Below are 17,544 nucleotides of genomic sequence, written 5' to 3'. Positions count from 1 at the left end.
ATGTTTTACTTGTTCCACAGGTGTCCCATTCAAAACACAGTTGACATTTTCAACGATTCTATGTATTTTTATTGTCTTTATCTTTTTATTGCTGACCTTCATACATTATCTATTACAACAGTTATTCAATTTAGTCAGGGAATCTTGCAAACTTGTAGCGGATTTATTTAGAAGTATAACATCGTCCGCATAAAGCAAAGAGCTGACATTAACATCTCCAATTTTGATATCAGGTTTAATACCACTTTCCTTCATAATGTGATCCATATAGATAATGAATAACAGAGGAGATAATGTACATCCTTGTCTCACACCAGATTTAACATTAAACCACTTCCTGTACTTCCTTCAATTCTAACTGCTGACTTGCAACTCAAATAAAGACTAAGTATTGCTTGATATAATGCCCCATTGACACCATATAACTGCAATGTATTGAATAGCTTCTCTCTTGGTAAATTGTCATATGCCTTTTCCAGATTGACAAAACTTAAATACAGATCTTTGTTATATTCCCATGCTTATTCAACTATTTGTCGTAAAGTGAAGATCTGATCCTGACAGCCTCTATTTGGCCTGAATCCAGCTTGTTCTTTACCAAGCTTTTCTTCCATAATTCTTCTCAACCGTTTCTCAAGTATACTGGCATAAATCTTGCCTGGAACACTCAGTAGGGAAATACCTCTGTAATTCTCACACTCAGTTTTATTTCCCTTTTATATATGGGTACTATTAGAGCTCTACTCCAACCTCAGGTATTTTTACATTAAGGCAAATGTAAGCTACTGATGAGGAATAGCTAGGTGCATTGTCAATTATCAGAAGCACTTTAAATGGAACTTCTTTTTTCTCACAATAAAATTTCACTTCAGGAACAAAGTGATGCATAAACCAATCTCCGAATAAGCAATCCATGTGCCAAGCCTTCTTATTTGCCTTCCATGTTACTGGGAGAGTATCTTTATTAATTCGTTTTAAGCTTCTTGGATTTTCTGATTGATGAACAAATAGGATTTTAACTTGCAATTGCCAGCAGCATTTCCTCCTAATAGTAGAGAGTGATGCGATATTTTGATGCTTTTAAAACACAGCATCGAGGATTCTTCTTTTGCGATGCAAGTTCTTGCAGGCATCCATTTCAAAAAAAAGGCCCATCTCATCGACATTAAAAATCTGTGATAGTGAATAATTTTCTTTTTTAATTATTTCTTCTAATTTTTCTGGATAAGATTTTGCAGCCTCGCTATCAGCACTTGCAGCTTCACCTTGTACTTTAATGTTATGCCAACCAGTTTGCTTTTTATAGCAGTCAAACCACCCACTACTTACAGCATAAGTCTCTTTGCAGTCATCCCCTTTTTGGTCTTTCAGCATTTTAAAAATGGCTAATGCTTTAGTACAAATCGTTGTGTAGGTTAATAGGCATGTTTAATCATTGAGTTTGGTTGCTTATCCAAGCAGTTAACAGTTTTTCCATATGAGGAATTGTACTGCCTGTTCCTTTATTACACAACCATGTAGACTACATATATTGCACATTTTTTACTTCTTTCAAATATTTTTCTTTATCATTTAAAATGGTGCAAACTGAAGAGAAAATTTCTCTGAAAGAGCTTTAACGGTGCTACCCGCTTGAAGGCTGGTAATAATTTCATATTTTTTCTCTAATGTAATTGCTTTTCGTTGTTTCTTTTGCTCATTTTTTGATTTTGCACTGTTGCTTATTAATGACAATAAAATATTTAATAAAAATATAAAAATATACATTAATAAAAATATATATTTGTTATTGTCACATATAAATATATACATGTGACAATAACACTGACTATTGTTTCTTGCCCCCCCCTCAAAAAAGGTCCCCCCAGTTTGAAAACCACTGCATTAATACAGAAGTAAACATATTTGTTTCAATACTTCAACTTCATTTTTACCTATATAACTGGTTATACAGGTAAAAATTATGGCTAATTTTTACCTGTAGACAAAATTAGCCATACAAAAGCTTGTATACTGACCAGATCCAGGAATAAAAATGTGACTATGATATAATATGTGAATGTGGTAGAGTAGTAATCCAATAACATCTGACAAGCAAGATATTTGCCTGGCTGTCGAGAAAGCACAAAATTTTTCAAGCCTTGGTGATGATAATTCTATAACTTCTTAATAGTACCACTATCCATAAATTTATTTTTAAATGTTGCATTGTTAGTTTAATAAAATTCATTAAAATAAATTTAATTTAAATTAAATTACTACAATGAATTAATTCTATTCATTGCTTAAATTTCCTGCACATGGATAGCTGATTCAAATTTTGCATATCAATTTTGCATGCACGCAAGTCCATTTCTGTTATGCTACTACATCACAATGTGATAACCTTTTATTGTCCTGCAGAACATCAGCAGCAAAAGAAGGTATCATATGCAAGCATCCAGTATATATAGCAATGCTTACAATGTAGAATAATAACATTTGGTGATATAAGAGGCCTATAAGTGGATATCACATGCAAGCACGATATATTTTAAAGCTATATTTCTTTACTTCCTCTGTCTGCATAACATCTGGTGATGCAATTCCATTTTTCTTTTACATGTTAGCCTCAATGGACTGTCACAGCCAAGAAAAAAGGCTAGCCTATAAATGGATATCAAATGCAATGCAAACAGAATAAATAAAGTCTTATTTCTTTATTTATTCTGACTGATGGAGGTGCCTTTAGCCAAAGTTGTGTAGCATTTTCTGTTTGATTCTGAGTTAGATGGTCTGGTATTATTCATGCCCAGTTATTTCAGGTTCTTCTCTTATATCCCCCTCTCCAACACACAAAAACCACTGTACACATCACCATTCAGCCAATTACACTTTTTTAAAAAATTTTGCAAACCCTTGGAAAAATATGAAATTACTTACCAGAAGAAAATTTTCGAAACAAATCTGTTTTAAAAAATTGACTATTTTATTTCAAAAGAATTCTTACATTACAGACCTAGGTGGTTATCCATTTGACAGAGCATTTTGGGAACATTTTCATCCTTTTCATCATCTGCATCAATTACTGGGGCCATATTCCAGATAACAATCCGTCCTGCATCAGCTCCTGAGAATAAAAAAAAAAAAAAAAAATGTATAAACCGGTACACAAGTGACTACACATATCAATCAACTAATATATAACCATTTTTTTCCTCAGTCTTTTTTACAACAATTTTGCTAGATACATTTCTAGCCTTACACAGTTCAGAACATCACGTAGACCAGCTCCAGAAGATTTGAACTTCATTTATATTTTACATTTTCACTTACCAAGATTTATTCTTAATATATGCTTCTTGATAAATTCACACACCACTGCGATGTCAACAAATCATTCCATTATGAAATGGATTTTATAAATCAAATGTTATGATGCAACTAATTATGTACTCTTCGATTCTGTTGAACATGCACAGAAAGCATCATCTTTTATATACTGCTGACGTGCAACATTATAAAACTAATTTTTCTTCATTTGCATTTATTTTTTTCATTTTCTATAATCTTCACTCAAGTATTACAATTCTCCATTATTTCATGATTAATTTCCTAGCAACAACTTTCTTTCAAGAATCACGTGTCTAGTTTGATCAGCTTTTACATTTCATTCATTTAAAACACTCCTAAGCATCAATATACATATACAATCATTCAATCTTTTTTTTCCCCCCAACAACTTTCCTAAGAACATATCTTTTGCTATGTTCTGTTTAAATAACTGTACTGATTACCTCTGTTTACATGTTCTTGAATATTAAAAATGTTGAGTTTTTGCTTTTATCATTTTCAATATGATTTTGCCACTGATGCAATCTGTTCACTACTTTAATTTCTCTTCAGAACTCTCGATATACATGTTCTCAAAATCTTCATAATATGTAGCATTTCTAATCTAACTCTCAGATCTACAAGTTAAAACTAGTTTGAACGCCAGCTTGCATGGTGCTAACTTGGTATTTTGGCTGATCTCTCTCTTGTTCCACATAAATCTTATTCAGCTAGCTTCCAACCATATTAACCTTATGTCTCACATTCATGCCAGGCTATATTTGGCACATCTGGTGGTAGCTCACTGGACCTTATAACATGTCACTTCTGCTAAAAGCATGCAGATATGTTTTTTTACATATTCAGCAGTACACATGATATGCCAATTTCAAGTTATTTATAGTAGACTTTTCAGTTAACATTTTTGAACTGTCTTCATGGTATAGAAAATATCTCAAAAGTAATGTTTTCATATATCCTGCTTATATATAACATTTGCTTTTTGAAAATATGTGCCAAGTATAGATAAATATTTAGTGGTATTTCTATTTTATGGTTATACCACTGGATGTTATCCAAAAACATCAAAAGAACACAAAGGCCATCATTGCAATCGGTATTTCCTCATCCCCTCCTCTTATCTCCAGAAATATAGAATTGTATTTGCATTTATTTTATATACTGGTGCTGAATATTGCTGTTTACATAAACATGGTTTGATTCTCATTTCCCTTCAGTACAGTCAACAGAAAACATTGTATAAAAAAACAGTCAGTTCTTCTTTTCATAAAATAATCAGATACTTTATTTTTTTATACCATTTTGTAAAAAAATTCAAAATTGTCTAACACAATATTTCTCATAGTTTAGTTTCAATTAAGGTCTCTAATACTTCAAGTTTGAAAATGTAGATTTTGCATAAAGCTTCATGATTCTTTATTCTTTAGGTAAATTTACAAAAACAAGGTAAGCTTTGGTAATCTTTTAGGATTTGTCGGGCTTTTCTTAAATTTCTTGGAAATAAACTCCAAAAACTAAAGTCTTTTCTTTCTTTATTATGGTTAAAGAATAGCAAGAATAGATGTGAGATCAGTCTGCAGAAAATCATTTAGTGCTATACTCTTGAATGGAGAAAGCGCTGGGATCCTAATTCAATAATTATGGTATGGAAAGCACATCCAGTAAACTATCAACTGCATTGGATGAATGGGGGGGGGGGGGGAAGAAACCAAACTCCACTCTAGAGATGAAACAAGGCAATAGTTCCTTCAAACCTGCATCAAGTAGAGTGATGTGATGTTTCACCAGTGGTCAAGTCATTTGTCACTTAGAGGTCTCAATGGCATATTGAAACCTCTAAGTGTTTTATATTTCCATATTTAATTTGCTATAAATAAAAATTGTGCAGAAACAAGCAAAATGTGTAGCCTCTGAGAATAAGGTTGATGTATTTTCTGTTTTCCTGCTTATTTTCATATTTTAGTGTCAAAATTACATTCTCAGAAGTTTGAATGTAAATAACTTAATGTAGTCACAATATCATCATCAAATTTCTGATATGTACAATCAGCTCGTATCGGGAATTTGTACTGCATGTAGCACAATATGGATTTCTGTAAGTACTATGTGAAAAGTTTACATCATTACTAACTTCTTACTGACAATTTTCCTCAAAAGTAATCTGTTATCTGTAAGGACTACAATATTGTCAATCAGTACTCTGAAGATAAAGCAGAAGTAATGGGAAAATTCGGTCATGGAGAGATGAATGAGAGAGGAGAGGACTTGATTAATTTTTGCAAAATAAGTCAACTGTTAATCACAAATACCTTATTCTACCACAGGCCACAACACAAATACACCTGGACAACATCAAACGATGAAATCAAAAACTGTATAGACTATATAATCAAAAACTATATAAAGAAATGGAAACATTCCTTTCAAAATGTGAAAACATTAAAAAAGATTGACATGGATACAGACCATGAACTACTATCAGCCAAACTAAAAATCAGCTTCAAAAGAAAAAGAATAAACAACCAAAAACAAAAGATAGACATCTCAAAACTCAATAATAGCTTGACAAGATCTAACTATCAGAGAACATCAAAAGAAAAATTAAACAATCTTGCTTTAGATACAGTCTCAGAGTCTTGGAAATAAAAAAAAAAGGTAAAGAAATTATTAAAGAAACAGCAACAAAACACCTGGGCTACCAGACAAGAGTAAATAAAGATTGGCTTATGCCAGAGATTTCGGACTTATGGGAGAAAAAAAAAGAATATCCAAAACAAACCTCTCAAAAGAAGATAATGAAGAAAATAGAATATGATACAAAAATTTGGAAAAAAGAAATAGACGAAAAATGCAGATTAGCAAAAATCACATATTTAGAAGAGCAAGAATATGTGAAGAAGCATACAAAAAACATGATTCCAAGAGCATTTATGAAATAGTTAAAGAGATAACTAAAACATACTCACCCAACCCAGTTTCAATATTGCAAAAAGATGGAACCACAACTAGTAGCCGTGAAACAATAAAAGAAATATGGACTAATCATTTTAAAGAAACATTTGCAGCTGAAGAAAACCTAGATCAAGATGCCTTCAACACACAGAAGAAACTTCTGACACAAAAGGCATCCTAAATGAAGAAATACACAGAGCAATCAAATAAATGAAAAATAATAAAGCACCAGGCATAGACAGCATTTAAAAAGAACTTCTAGAAAAAGGGGGGAGAAAGCATAATAAATTACCTGAGGAAACTGTTCAACAAAATACTAAAGAAAGGAAATTTACCAACACAATGGAGAACAGGCCAGATCATACTCATCCACAAAAAAAAGGAGATGTCAAATCCTGCACTAACTATAGACCTATCACCCTTCTAAGCCACTGCTATAAAATATTCATCAGGACTCTTCAAAACAGAGTTAAACATTCTTATGAAGAACAGATGGAAGAAGAGCAAATGGGATTTAGAAATAGAAGAAGCACAATAGATGCAATTTTCATATTAAACAGATTAACAGATCTTATGAGACAAAAATAAAAAACTCTATAACAACTGCTGTTTTATGGAACTTCAAGCAAGCTTTTGACTCAATAAACAGAAGCAAACTCATTAAAATTCTGGAAAACAGAGGGTTCGACAAATACCTATTAAACTGTATCAAGAATTACTATTCAGAAACACAAGCAACAGTGAATTACAAAAAACACAGAAACAGATCAAATAGCAATTAAAAAAAGGAATTATACAAAGCTGTCTATTGTCACCATATTTATTTAACCTGTACCTAAAAGAAGTAGTAGACGAAGGACTACAGATGATTGAAGGCATAACTGTAAATGGAAAAAATATCATACATTTACAGTATGCTGATGACATAGTTATCACTACAGACAGCCAAGAAAAATTAGAAAATATCCTGACCAAGCTGCATCAAACAAGTAACAAATATGATATGGAAATCAATTTTAGTAAAACAAAACGAACGGTAACAAAGAAAAAGAAAAGCAATCCAAACAAAAATAGAAAATAATAATATAGAACAAGTAAAGCAGTTCAATTACCTAGGATCAATGATCACTGAAGATCCAGGCTATTTCGAAACCATCAAACACAGAATCAATAATGGATGGATAACAATGGGCAGATTATAAAAAATATGGAACAATAAAAGATTAAGCAAAGAACAAGAACTCAAATTAAAGATATATAAAACAATGATAATTCCCACCATACTCTATGGCTCAGAACGATGGATCTTAAGAAAAAAAAGAAATGGATAAATTCAATGCTTTTGAAATGAAATGCCTAAGAAAAATCAATAGAACAAACTGGACAGAAAGAAAAACAAATGAAAAAGTCAAAAGAACTTAACTTTAAAGAAACACTAATTACAGCACTAAAAAAGAGCCAACTAAGGCTGATTTGGACATGTTTCAAGAATGAACCCAGAAAGACTACAAACATATTATTAAATGGTAAAATTGAAGGACAGCCCAGCAGATGAAGACCAAGAAAGAAATGGATTGACAACATTAAAGAAAGCACCCACAAACTCTATAATAGAACTTCATAAAAAGACAGTAGACAGAAAGAAATTGCAAAAATTTGTCTTTGAGGAACTTAACCCACCATGAGCGGAAGGGAAGAAGATATTTCAGTATTATTCTAAGGCACTTCACTTCTTAGTATATCAACCCACTTAGATCTTGGTCTTTCTCTGGGTCTTTAATGTGTCATCCTGGCAACAAACTTCTTTTGCTAACCTTTCCTCTCCCATTTTGTTAAGTGGCCATACCACCTTAGATTAGCTTTGTTTTTGGATTCCTGAATACTAACAATGCAAAGTCCATATGATCAATTTTCTTAAATTTCTCAAAGATGGAATGTATGCTAACAAAGTGCTTTTACTCATATATATGTATCATTTGTACTATTGCTAATATTGAGTTTCTTAAATTTTAAGTTCCTGTGCAATGGCTTTATTAACCTTACTGTATACATAAAACATGAAAGAAATTCTTCATCTAAAAAAAGTAAAATTTCTTTAAAATACTAAGAAATTAACAGTTAACCTTGACCGCCAGTTGCAAATCTTGAACCATCAGGATGAATATCCACGGAGAAAATAGGATGACCTAAACGGAGAAAATTAGTCAGTGATAACCTGAATTTCATATATGCATGCATGTAAACGCAAATGAATAAGAGCAAACTGATTTTATGCAAATTTCAAATTTTTTTTTAAATATATATATGCAGCATGTGTAGCCCTGTGGGAGTGATGTTTACATCCATAGGACTAGGCTGCCAACAAAAGATGCAAGTTCAATTATAGTCACCAACTATAGGAACATTTTCAAACCCTTTCTTCATCAGTTCCTAAGTTAAATATGATATTCTCTGGTATGAACAGGAAAGTTTTTTCCTCCCAGAAAACTCAAGAAAATCAATAGAACCAATACTATTTCATACAGTAATATATTGTGTTAGGACTACAAGGTGGTGGCACTTGTCTGCATTACTCTCATCAGATGCTGTTTAAATTAGTTATAAATATTGGGTCAGCTATCTCTGATTGGCTAAAAGAGTTCGACTGCCCTAAGGCTGCAAAAAGTTAGGGATAAAATGGCTTTGCCTACTCCTTATGGGAATAAAAGCCATTAGCAGATATATGTCAAAAAAGAAATTATTTTCAAATATAAAAAGACCTCACTTGTTTCATGGCTATTTTTCAATACTGAATTATTACACATATAAATTGCAGATAAATAGCCAGTCTGGGTAGCCAAGTGGATTGTCTTTCCACTCTCCAGCCAACATGCTGTGGATTTGAATCCTGCTGTAGCATGGATGTTTGAGAATATCATTAGATGGCAAATACTTTTCATCACTCGATGTAAAACTTAAAGTGAACTGAGTCTTTGCTGTTTTAAGGATACTTGTGACATAAGACTGAATGATAAATGCACATAAACACAAGAAAGATATTTAATTAACCAGATATTTCGGTCTGGAAATAGCAGACCATCCTCAGTGGTATTACAAGAACAGTTTTAAAAAATACAAGCTAAGAATATTAACACTAGATCGTTTAAAATAGAACAAGCCGCGTGATGTTATATCACTAAGTATGAAACGGAATATTTTGAAGTAGAGACATGAATTTAAAAAAAAATAAAATAAAATAAAAAAATTAATGAGTAATCTTGATTAGACTTTCCCAGATTTTTGATATAGATATACAGTCATTACGATTCAGGTTGGGACGATGGAGCAAGACCTCCACGCTTTCCTTGAACAAATGTTCAAACCTATAACGGGATCATGTAAGAGGCGAGTCCTGGACCAAAGGATGTTGTGGTCAGCTTCAATCCCGTGCTGAGCCAATCCAGACTTTCCAGGTTTGTCGTGAAGAATGGAGGATTGATGTTCTTGGATTCTTTTTTCAAGAGAACGTCAAGTCTGTCCAAAATAGGAGAGATCACAGTTGCACGGAATTTGATAATCTCCAGGAAGAGATAAAGTTGAGCATTTGTCTTTAGGAGAAGGAAAATGAGAAGACAATTTGTTAATAGGTGAATAAGTAGCTGTTAAATCATATTTCTTTAAAATTCTTGTGATAGGTTCTGAAATACCGGAGATATAAGGAATTGGCACTCGACGTAATGAAACTTTGTTGTTTTGTGAAGGATTATAAGAATTGAGAAGATATCGAGTACTTTTTTCAGAAAAGCCATGGAGTTTCATATGTTGTTGGATAGTAAAAAGTTCTTTCTGTAGATAATCAAAGGTAGAACAATTAGTTTTTGCTCTTCTGATGAGGCATTTTATAATTCCTGTTTTTTGACATGGATGATGGGCTGATTCTTTAAGAATATAACGACCTGTGAATGTTGGTTTCCTGTATACTGTAGATGTAAGAATATTTGAAGGTGACCAGATGAGGAGAACGTCTAAAAAAGATAACTGGTTGTTTTCTTCTATTTCCATAGTAAACTTTATACAATGATGCAAGGAATTGATACTGTTTAAAAAAGAAGGTAAAGCGTTTTTGCTATGTGACTAAATAGTAAAGATGTCATCTATATATCTTACCCAAAAGGATGGTTGAGGGAAAATAGATGAGAAGAGAACTTTTTTTTAAATGTTCTAAATAAAAGCTTAGTGCATGGCAAGTGGTGAGAGAGTGCTGAGAGCAGCAGTATCAGACTGCATACCCAAGGTCAGGAAGATAAACCAAGTTGGAATTAAAGTAAACCGAGTAAAGCAAGAGCTGCAAAAAATGAAAACATTATGGAGGAAATATAAAGAAAAAAGGGATCAGCATACTCATGATCAGTACAAAGTGAAAGCAAGAAGAGTGACTAGTATGATAAGGAAGGCCAAATCAGACTATGAGAGTGAATTATCCAAACAGGTCAAAGTAAACCCAAAAGAGTTTTTTCGTTATGTAGCAAGTAAGAGGAAAAATGACTACAGAATTTTTCAATGTTCATGGTAGGAAGGTGATTGAACCAAAATGAACAGTTGAGTTCTGAGTGATCATTTTGTAAAGGTGTATCACGAGATGGTGAATTTACCAGTTGCTCAAAGATGCAAATCAACATTGAGGTAAATGAAGAGGAGGTATTCATCAGCATATCAAAAAATATGAATGTGAACACACCAGTGGGGCTGCATGGCATATCAGCTTGTATACTATGTGAATGTGCAAAAGACTTGCAATTGCCTCTGATAAAGTTGTTCAATCTAGGTATCAGCTCTGGCAGGGACCCAACGAAGTGGAAAGAAGTTAAAATAGTACCATTGCATACAGGTGGCTCCCAGACAGAGGTAGCAAACTATAGACCAATTAATATATTAGGATTGGTTAGTATTGGAAAAGTTGGTGAAAAGTAAAATACAGCAGTGGGTGGATAAGAATGCAATACTCTGTAGTGGGCAAAATGGCTTTAAAAAGGGTAGGTCCTGTCTTAGTAACTTATTCATATTTTATACTAAAATAACAGCAGAATGAGATAAAGGTAATGGCTATGCCATGAATACTGCTCAACTTTGCCAAGGCATCTGAGAGAATACCACATGGAAAACTATTACAAAAACTGAAGCAAATGGTAATGGAGGGGAGAGGGGACTGATATATATGTTAAAGATACCAAGAAATTTTATACTTTGTTTCGATCCTTTTCCCAAGTAAGTAAAACAAAGTTTTGCGCGTGAAATATATTCATGACTGAGCTACTTGTATATAGAGACTAATGACTTCATATCACTTGCCTTAGTATGTATCCCATAATGCAAAGCACACCCCCTTTCAGGCATAATGGGAAGGATCCCTACCCAGATCGGTTTCGAGCTTTGTTTTATATATATATCTGCAGAATGATTTAAATAAATTGGTATTTTAGGAAAAAAAATAATGATTGTATTTTGACTAATTTCTCTTACTCCATATAAATTTATTCAGTTGACTTCTACCATACCATCTTTGCTAATTCAGTCATCTATTTCAAATTGAATTATATTGGATTAATTTAACAGATTAGATACAATTTGCAAAATTAAGTATAGTTTATTTATACATATAAATTAAAGATGCCAAGAAATTATATTCTTAGTTTAATCCTTTATCCTAGTGTAAGGAAAAAAAAAATGTTTGCACCTGAAGTAATTTCAGGACTGGTAAACTTGTATATAGAAGCTAATGACTTCACATCACTTGCCTTAGTATCCCATAATGCAAAGCACATATCCTTACAGACATGTATAATATAATGCATTATCAGAAGGGTCACTATCTAGACCAGTTTCAACCTTTACTGAGTTCTCATCAGTAGGTGCCAGACCCAGAACTAATACCAAGCTTGAAGAAATGGAGAAGTCATATTTCCCAGTCCTGAAATTACTTCAGGTGCAAACTTTGTTGCTTACACTTGGATAAAGGATTAAACCAAGAAAATAATTTCTTGGCATCTTTAATCTATAGTATAACCAAGTAAAAAAAAAATTCCAAAATTTATTTATATATGTACATCTAATTAAATTAAACTTGCTAGGAAATTATATTCTTGTTTAATCCTTCATCCTAGTGTAAGTAAACAAAATTTGTGTATGAAGTATCTTCATGACCAGGCTACTTGTATATAGCAGGTTGACGACTTCACATCATCTGCTTTAGTATCCCATAATGCAAAGTATGCTTCATTTTGGATGTGCATAATGTGCATTATAAGAGGATCACTATCCAGGCCAGTTTTGACCTTGATTGAAATCTCATCAGTGGAATCAGACCCAGAAGAGATACCAAGGTTGAAGTCATATTTCTCACATATGAGTAGTAAAAAGATGGATCATCTTATTATTAAAATAATCTGGATCAAAAATAGTTATAGAAAGTTTTTTCACTTCATTGGGATTGTTATAGGATCAATGTTGGAGAAGTTTTACAGAGAATAGTGGGAGATCAGGGGAGAACCAGAGGTTATCCCTGGAAACTGTATAACGAGGGTGTGAGTAGGGGAGTGAGAGGCAGGTTTTTTTCGTGCAGAGTTGTAAATGACTGGAATGCCTTGCCTGAGAATGTGGTGTCTGCAAAGAGTTTGAATGTGTTTAAAACACAGTATGATGAGCTGTGTGTGTGATAAAAGGACCTCCCAGATGAGTCTTTGACTCCATGAGGTCTTGGGGTGGTAATAATAATAATAATTAAATTAACCAAGAAATTATATTATTTATTTATCCTTTATCAAGAAAGCAAACAAATTTGTCTCAATAAAGTGGCCCTCCTATAATGCATATCATTATGCACATCTGAAAGAAAACATGCTTTGCATTATGGAATACTACCGCAATTGATGTGAGGTCAGCCTCTATATACAAGTAGCCTAGTTATAAAGATATTTCATACGCAAATTTTGTTTTCTTACACTTAGATAGAGGATAACTTCCTGGAAGGTTTGATTGGTAAACAAGTAAAAAAAAAAAAAAAAAAACTTTTTACATACAGCTAATATTTCTCTAGTGTTAGACTACTGAGCCTGTGTAGTTCAGTGGAAGTAGTGTTTGGGCTCCACAGTGCTTGACCACAAGGAAGACTTGGATTCAAATCTAGACACTGACAAGAGGAATTTTTCTAAGCCTTTTTTCAACCAGTTCCTGAGTTAGTCAATCTCTGGCACAGGCAAGTGGTTTTTTCTCCTAGAAACTTGAATTTTTGTGCTGTAAACTTAAGAAAATCAACCGTCAGACCCACATTATTTTCAGAATTAAAAATATTGTGATAGGATTAGGGACCACGAGATGGCAGCACTTGTTAGCAGTCAATTCACTGCTTGCCGATTACATTAGTGCCTTGGGCCGGCTATCTCTGATTGGCTACCAGTGGAGACTGAACTGCCCACTCAGTCTCCAAAAGTTAGATAGGGATAAAAACAACCTCACATGGGATAAAAGGCGTCAGCTGATTTTTTTTTTTTTTTGTTACACTATCGTCATCAGAACCATATTGTACAGAAGTAATGTAAACAGTTTCTGAATCATATAAAATCTCATGTTTAGATGGAAGCAATATCTCTGTTAATCATTAATTAATTGCAGCGATAGGAAATTAAATTTACTATATATAGTCTTCAGATAACTAATTCCCAAAAACAAGAAATAGACTATGAAGCAGTCTCATTGAGATATAGCCAATACAGAGAATTCTTACATAATTCCTTAAATAATCTTGTAAATTTATATGGATTATGATGTGAAGGGATCATATGATGCCATTTAATTTGTTGATCATTGTTAATGATAAGATCTACAGAACTATCAAATTCATGACCATAATACCAGGTCATGAGCATGAAATGCTGTAACTGTAATAAACACTTAGAAGTGACAAAAGGTGCACTTTGACCTCTGGTGGAAACAAATAAGGAGGTAAATATTTTCTAAACTGAAGAAAAGGAGACAGAAAATATGATAAGTCAGCACACAAGTTTTAAACACAGCTGATGGAGGAAGAAAGTTGGAAATAACAGCAGCAGAAAGCTAGTTGGTTATCCAATCTAATCAAAGTTTTTCTATCTTTTTTTTTTGATAAAAGACTACAAGAGGTATAAAATGAGCTTGGCAAAGTGAGAAATACAAATATACTCTATCACCTATGTAGGATTTGAAAGACCCAAATCATGACAGTAGATAAACTTTGCTTCTGGGTGGATATTGCAATCAGGATGTTTGAGGAATGAAAAAACATTGAAGGGCAGACTCAAGCCTTGGCAAGAAACCAGAAAGGACTGCCATTCAGTAGGAACAATTTTTCTGCCCTTAGCTCTTTCAAAGTTAGATTAATTGATGATTTTCTTGCAGAGTATGACCAAGATATAGGTGGACAGATATTAAAAAGAAGTATTAGAAGACCTGAAATATATTATCTCCCAGTATCAATCCTGAAAAATAATATACTAATCTGGAGAAAAATTGTCAATAGAAAGTGATGATGTAAACTGTTCATGTAGTATTATCAGAGTATCTTCTAATACCTGAGACTAAAACGATGCTAAAATCCCATGAGAGTATGTATCAGTAATTTGATGACTCGTAAACAAGTGGAACGAATTGCCAAAGGTGATTATGAGTCTGTCAAAACATTAGTATGACAGGCATTTCATGAATAAAGGTTAGTGTAGGCCACCAAGGATGAATCTTCAGACTCCATGGAGAGTTTCATATAATAATAATAAAAAAATAGCTGATAAATTATGAAACTGACCGCCATGATAAGCATCTTGTGGTCGTGGCTTTAATTCTAAACAATCCAATCTTCTAATTATTTAGATTTGTGTTAGTTATACACATATTGGTATGAAAATTAATTCATTTATATAACACAGCATTACAGAACTAAACATTAATACCAGTATTTAATATATGGCAGGTGACTGTGACAAGCTTAGAGGACACCTTAAGTAGCCACAGCATAAAAATTTGCAAAGTAAAGGGTATCTGAAGGAAGCAATATCTGAATGTATTCCCAAGGCCAGGAGGGTAAATTGAGTTGGAGTTAAATGGATGAGTAGTATCATTAAGCATGAGCTTCAAAAAAAGAAAATGTTTCAACCTCTACACTGCTTTTAAGTCTCCAACCAAAAACTTGTTATCCTTATCCATTCCAACAAAGATCAGTTTCCTCCTCTCTCAGTGCCTGGAGTATATAAAGTACCCTGTTCCTGCAAGTTGGCTTACTTCAGACAGACAAAATAGATCAGCGACCATCCATTCAGAAGAACACAAATCGTAAATCTGCAACCATGACTATAGTCAATCTGACCTTGCAGATCATGTATTGGATACAACCCACAGGATATCCTGGAAGAAAACCACCATGACCCACCATAGTGAATTGAATTTAAAAACGAAACTCTTTTTTAGAATCTGCAGTGGAACTCAGAAATCAACTGAATTTAAATAAATACGGATGCATAAATCGTCCCAAAATTTGGGAAACAACAGTTGTTAGAGGTCCCACTCTACATCCTAGGCCACCTATAAATGCCCGGAGGACGCACCACCTAGAAAGAACTTTAGTCATCCACGTGTTTCATTTAGTATTATGTTGTCTTTGTGTGTGTTACAAGAGTTATTTGTAATCGCTGAAGAGGTCTCAGTGACTGAGATGAAATATTGTAAGCATTAAAATCAGGTTTTAATCCTTTCCTAGTGCAGTGAAAACTAATTTTAATACTTCCAATATGAGGGTTTAATGTACTAAAACCACTAATGTAACAATTCTCATATTAATGTTGACATTTTTTCATCTAGCTATAATCTGTAAATTTTAAGGAATTAAGGTTACTAAGGAATTTAATGATTTTAGAAGAATTTTACTAAAGCTATTAAAGTTTAAGTGACTAAGGAATAATTACCTGAGACAGCACATAATGGAATATAAGAGGGGTTTATTTATGTTTTGAATAGCTTTTCTCTTGGCACCTTCTCATATGCCTTTTGCAGGTCTACAAAACTTCTTGTATATTGTATATACTGTATATAAACCATTGTATATGAGTACTATGAGAGCTCTACTCCACCCTTCTGGAATTCGTTCCTCTGTAGAGGCCTTCTGAACTATGCAGTACAGCCACTGCAAGACTTTTATACCTCCAAACTTAGAGCATTTCGGGTCGAATATCATCTATTCCTGCTGCCTTTCCACATTTAGACTTTTTATGACTTTTTCTACTTCAAGTAATGATATATATTCCTGATTGCATGCCTGTTGAGTGTTTTCCACTATTCTGTCACTAAAAATAATTAGACTATGCTGTCACTGTTTGTTTTATTTAGCAATTTTTCAGAAGTAGTATCCATACATCAAGGATATCTTATTCTCCAGTTTTCATGTCACTGTTATCATCTCTAATTCCTTTTACAGCACTCTTTCATCATTTCTGAGCTTTTTCAACATCCTCAAGAATATTTTGCCACCTTTCTGATATTTATTTTCTATGTTTTTACCAAAGTCTTCCCATGACCTCTGTTTAGCTAGTTTTACACTGTTTAGCTTTCTTACATTTGTCTCTGTATTCTCTAAGAGCATAAACTGACTTATTCATCGGGAACCTTTGATATGCTTTCTTTTCCTTCATCGCCTCTTTAACTTCCTGTGTACACCAAGGAGTTCTGATTTTTCTATCCTTGCAAACAACCTCACCACATGCCTCTCTGGCTGAATCAGTCAGCATTTTTTTCAGGGCCTGCCATTGAATATCCAAGGTTTGGTTCCTGTTCTCAAACTCTTTCATTTTTTTTCAATAATATTTGTCTATTTTAGTCTACAGTTCACATCTGAGAGCTGCTCAACTTTTATTCGCTTTAAAACTTTCTTATATGTTATTTTTTTAATATGAAATTCAATTTTATCTTACTCAAGAGTAAATGATCACTTCCAATTCCTCTGTTACACTCTAGTGTTCTGCACCAGTGAGAAAACATCACTATCAACAATAACATAGTCAGTGAGCCTTTTCTTATTCTTTGCTTCTTCTCTCCATGTGAATTTGTGCACATTTTTATGTTAGAACATTGTGTTAGTAATAACCAGTTCATGCCTGAGCAGAAATCCAACAGGCATTTGCATTATTATTAACTTTGCTCTTTTCTCCAAATTTTCCCAAAATATTTCTGTATGTGTGAAAATCATTTCCAACTCTACTATTT

At 33.2% G+C, this 17,544-nt stretch overlaps 1 protein-coding gene across 3 annotated transcripts in view; it reads right to left on the bottom strand.

Annotated features, from left to right (window-relative positions):
- Nucleotides 1–17,544, bottom strand: part of Hira (histone cell cycle regulator-like protein) — a 429,854-nt gene that overhangs the window by 395,868 nt on the left and 16,442 nt on the right. For 2 of the 3 annotated variants that reach the window (XM_090400974.1, XM_090400975.1), the window contains exons 2-3: nucleotides 8,409–8,471; nucleotides 2,999–3,109 (exon numbers count right to left, since the gene is read on the bottom strand). In XM_090400974.1, the coding sequence (XP_090257100.1) occupies nucleotides 2,999–3,109; nucleotides 8,409–8,471 (174 nt within the window). Of the gene's footprint in view, nucleotides 1–2,989; nucleotides 3,110–8,408; nucleotides 8,472–17,544 lie in introns of those variants that run through there. The other variant, XM_090400976.1, reaches the window with a different exon arrangement.

Source organism: Typopeltis vanoorti, chromosome 11 (assembly GCF_054136105.1).
Source record: "Typopeltis vanoorti isolate ZY-2024b chromosome 11, IOZ_Tvanoo_1.0, whole genome shotgun sequence".
Classification (NCBI taxonomy): domain Eukaryota; kingdom Metazoa; phylum Arthropoda; class Arachnida; order Uropygi; family Thelyphonidae; genus Typopeltis; species Typopeltis vanoorti.
Note: the sequence above shows the minus strand (reverse complement) of the source record. Positions and strands in the feature narration are given on the sequence as shown.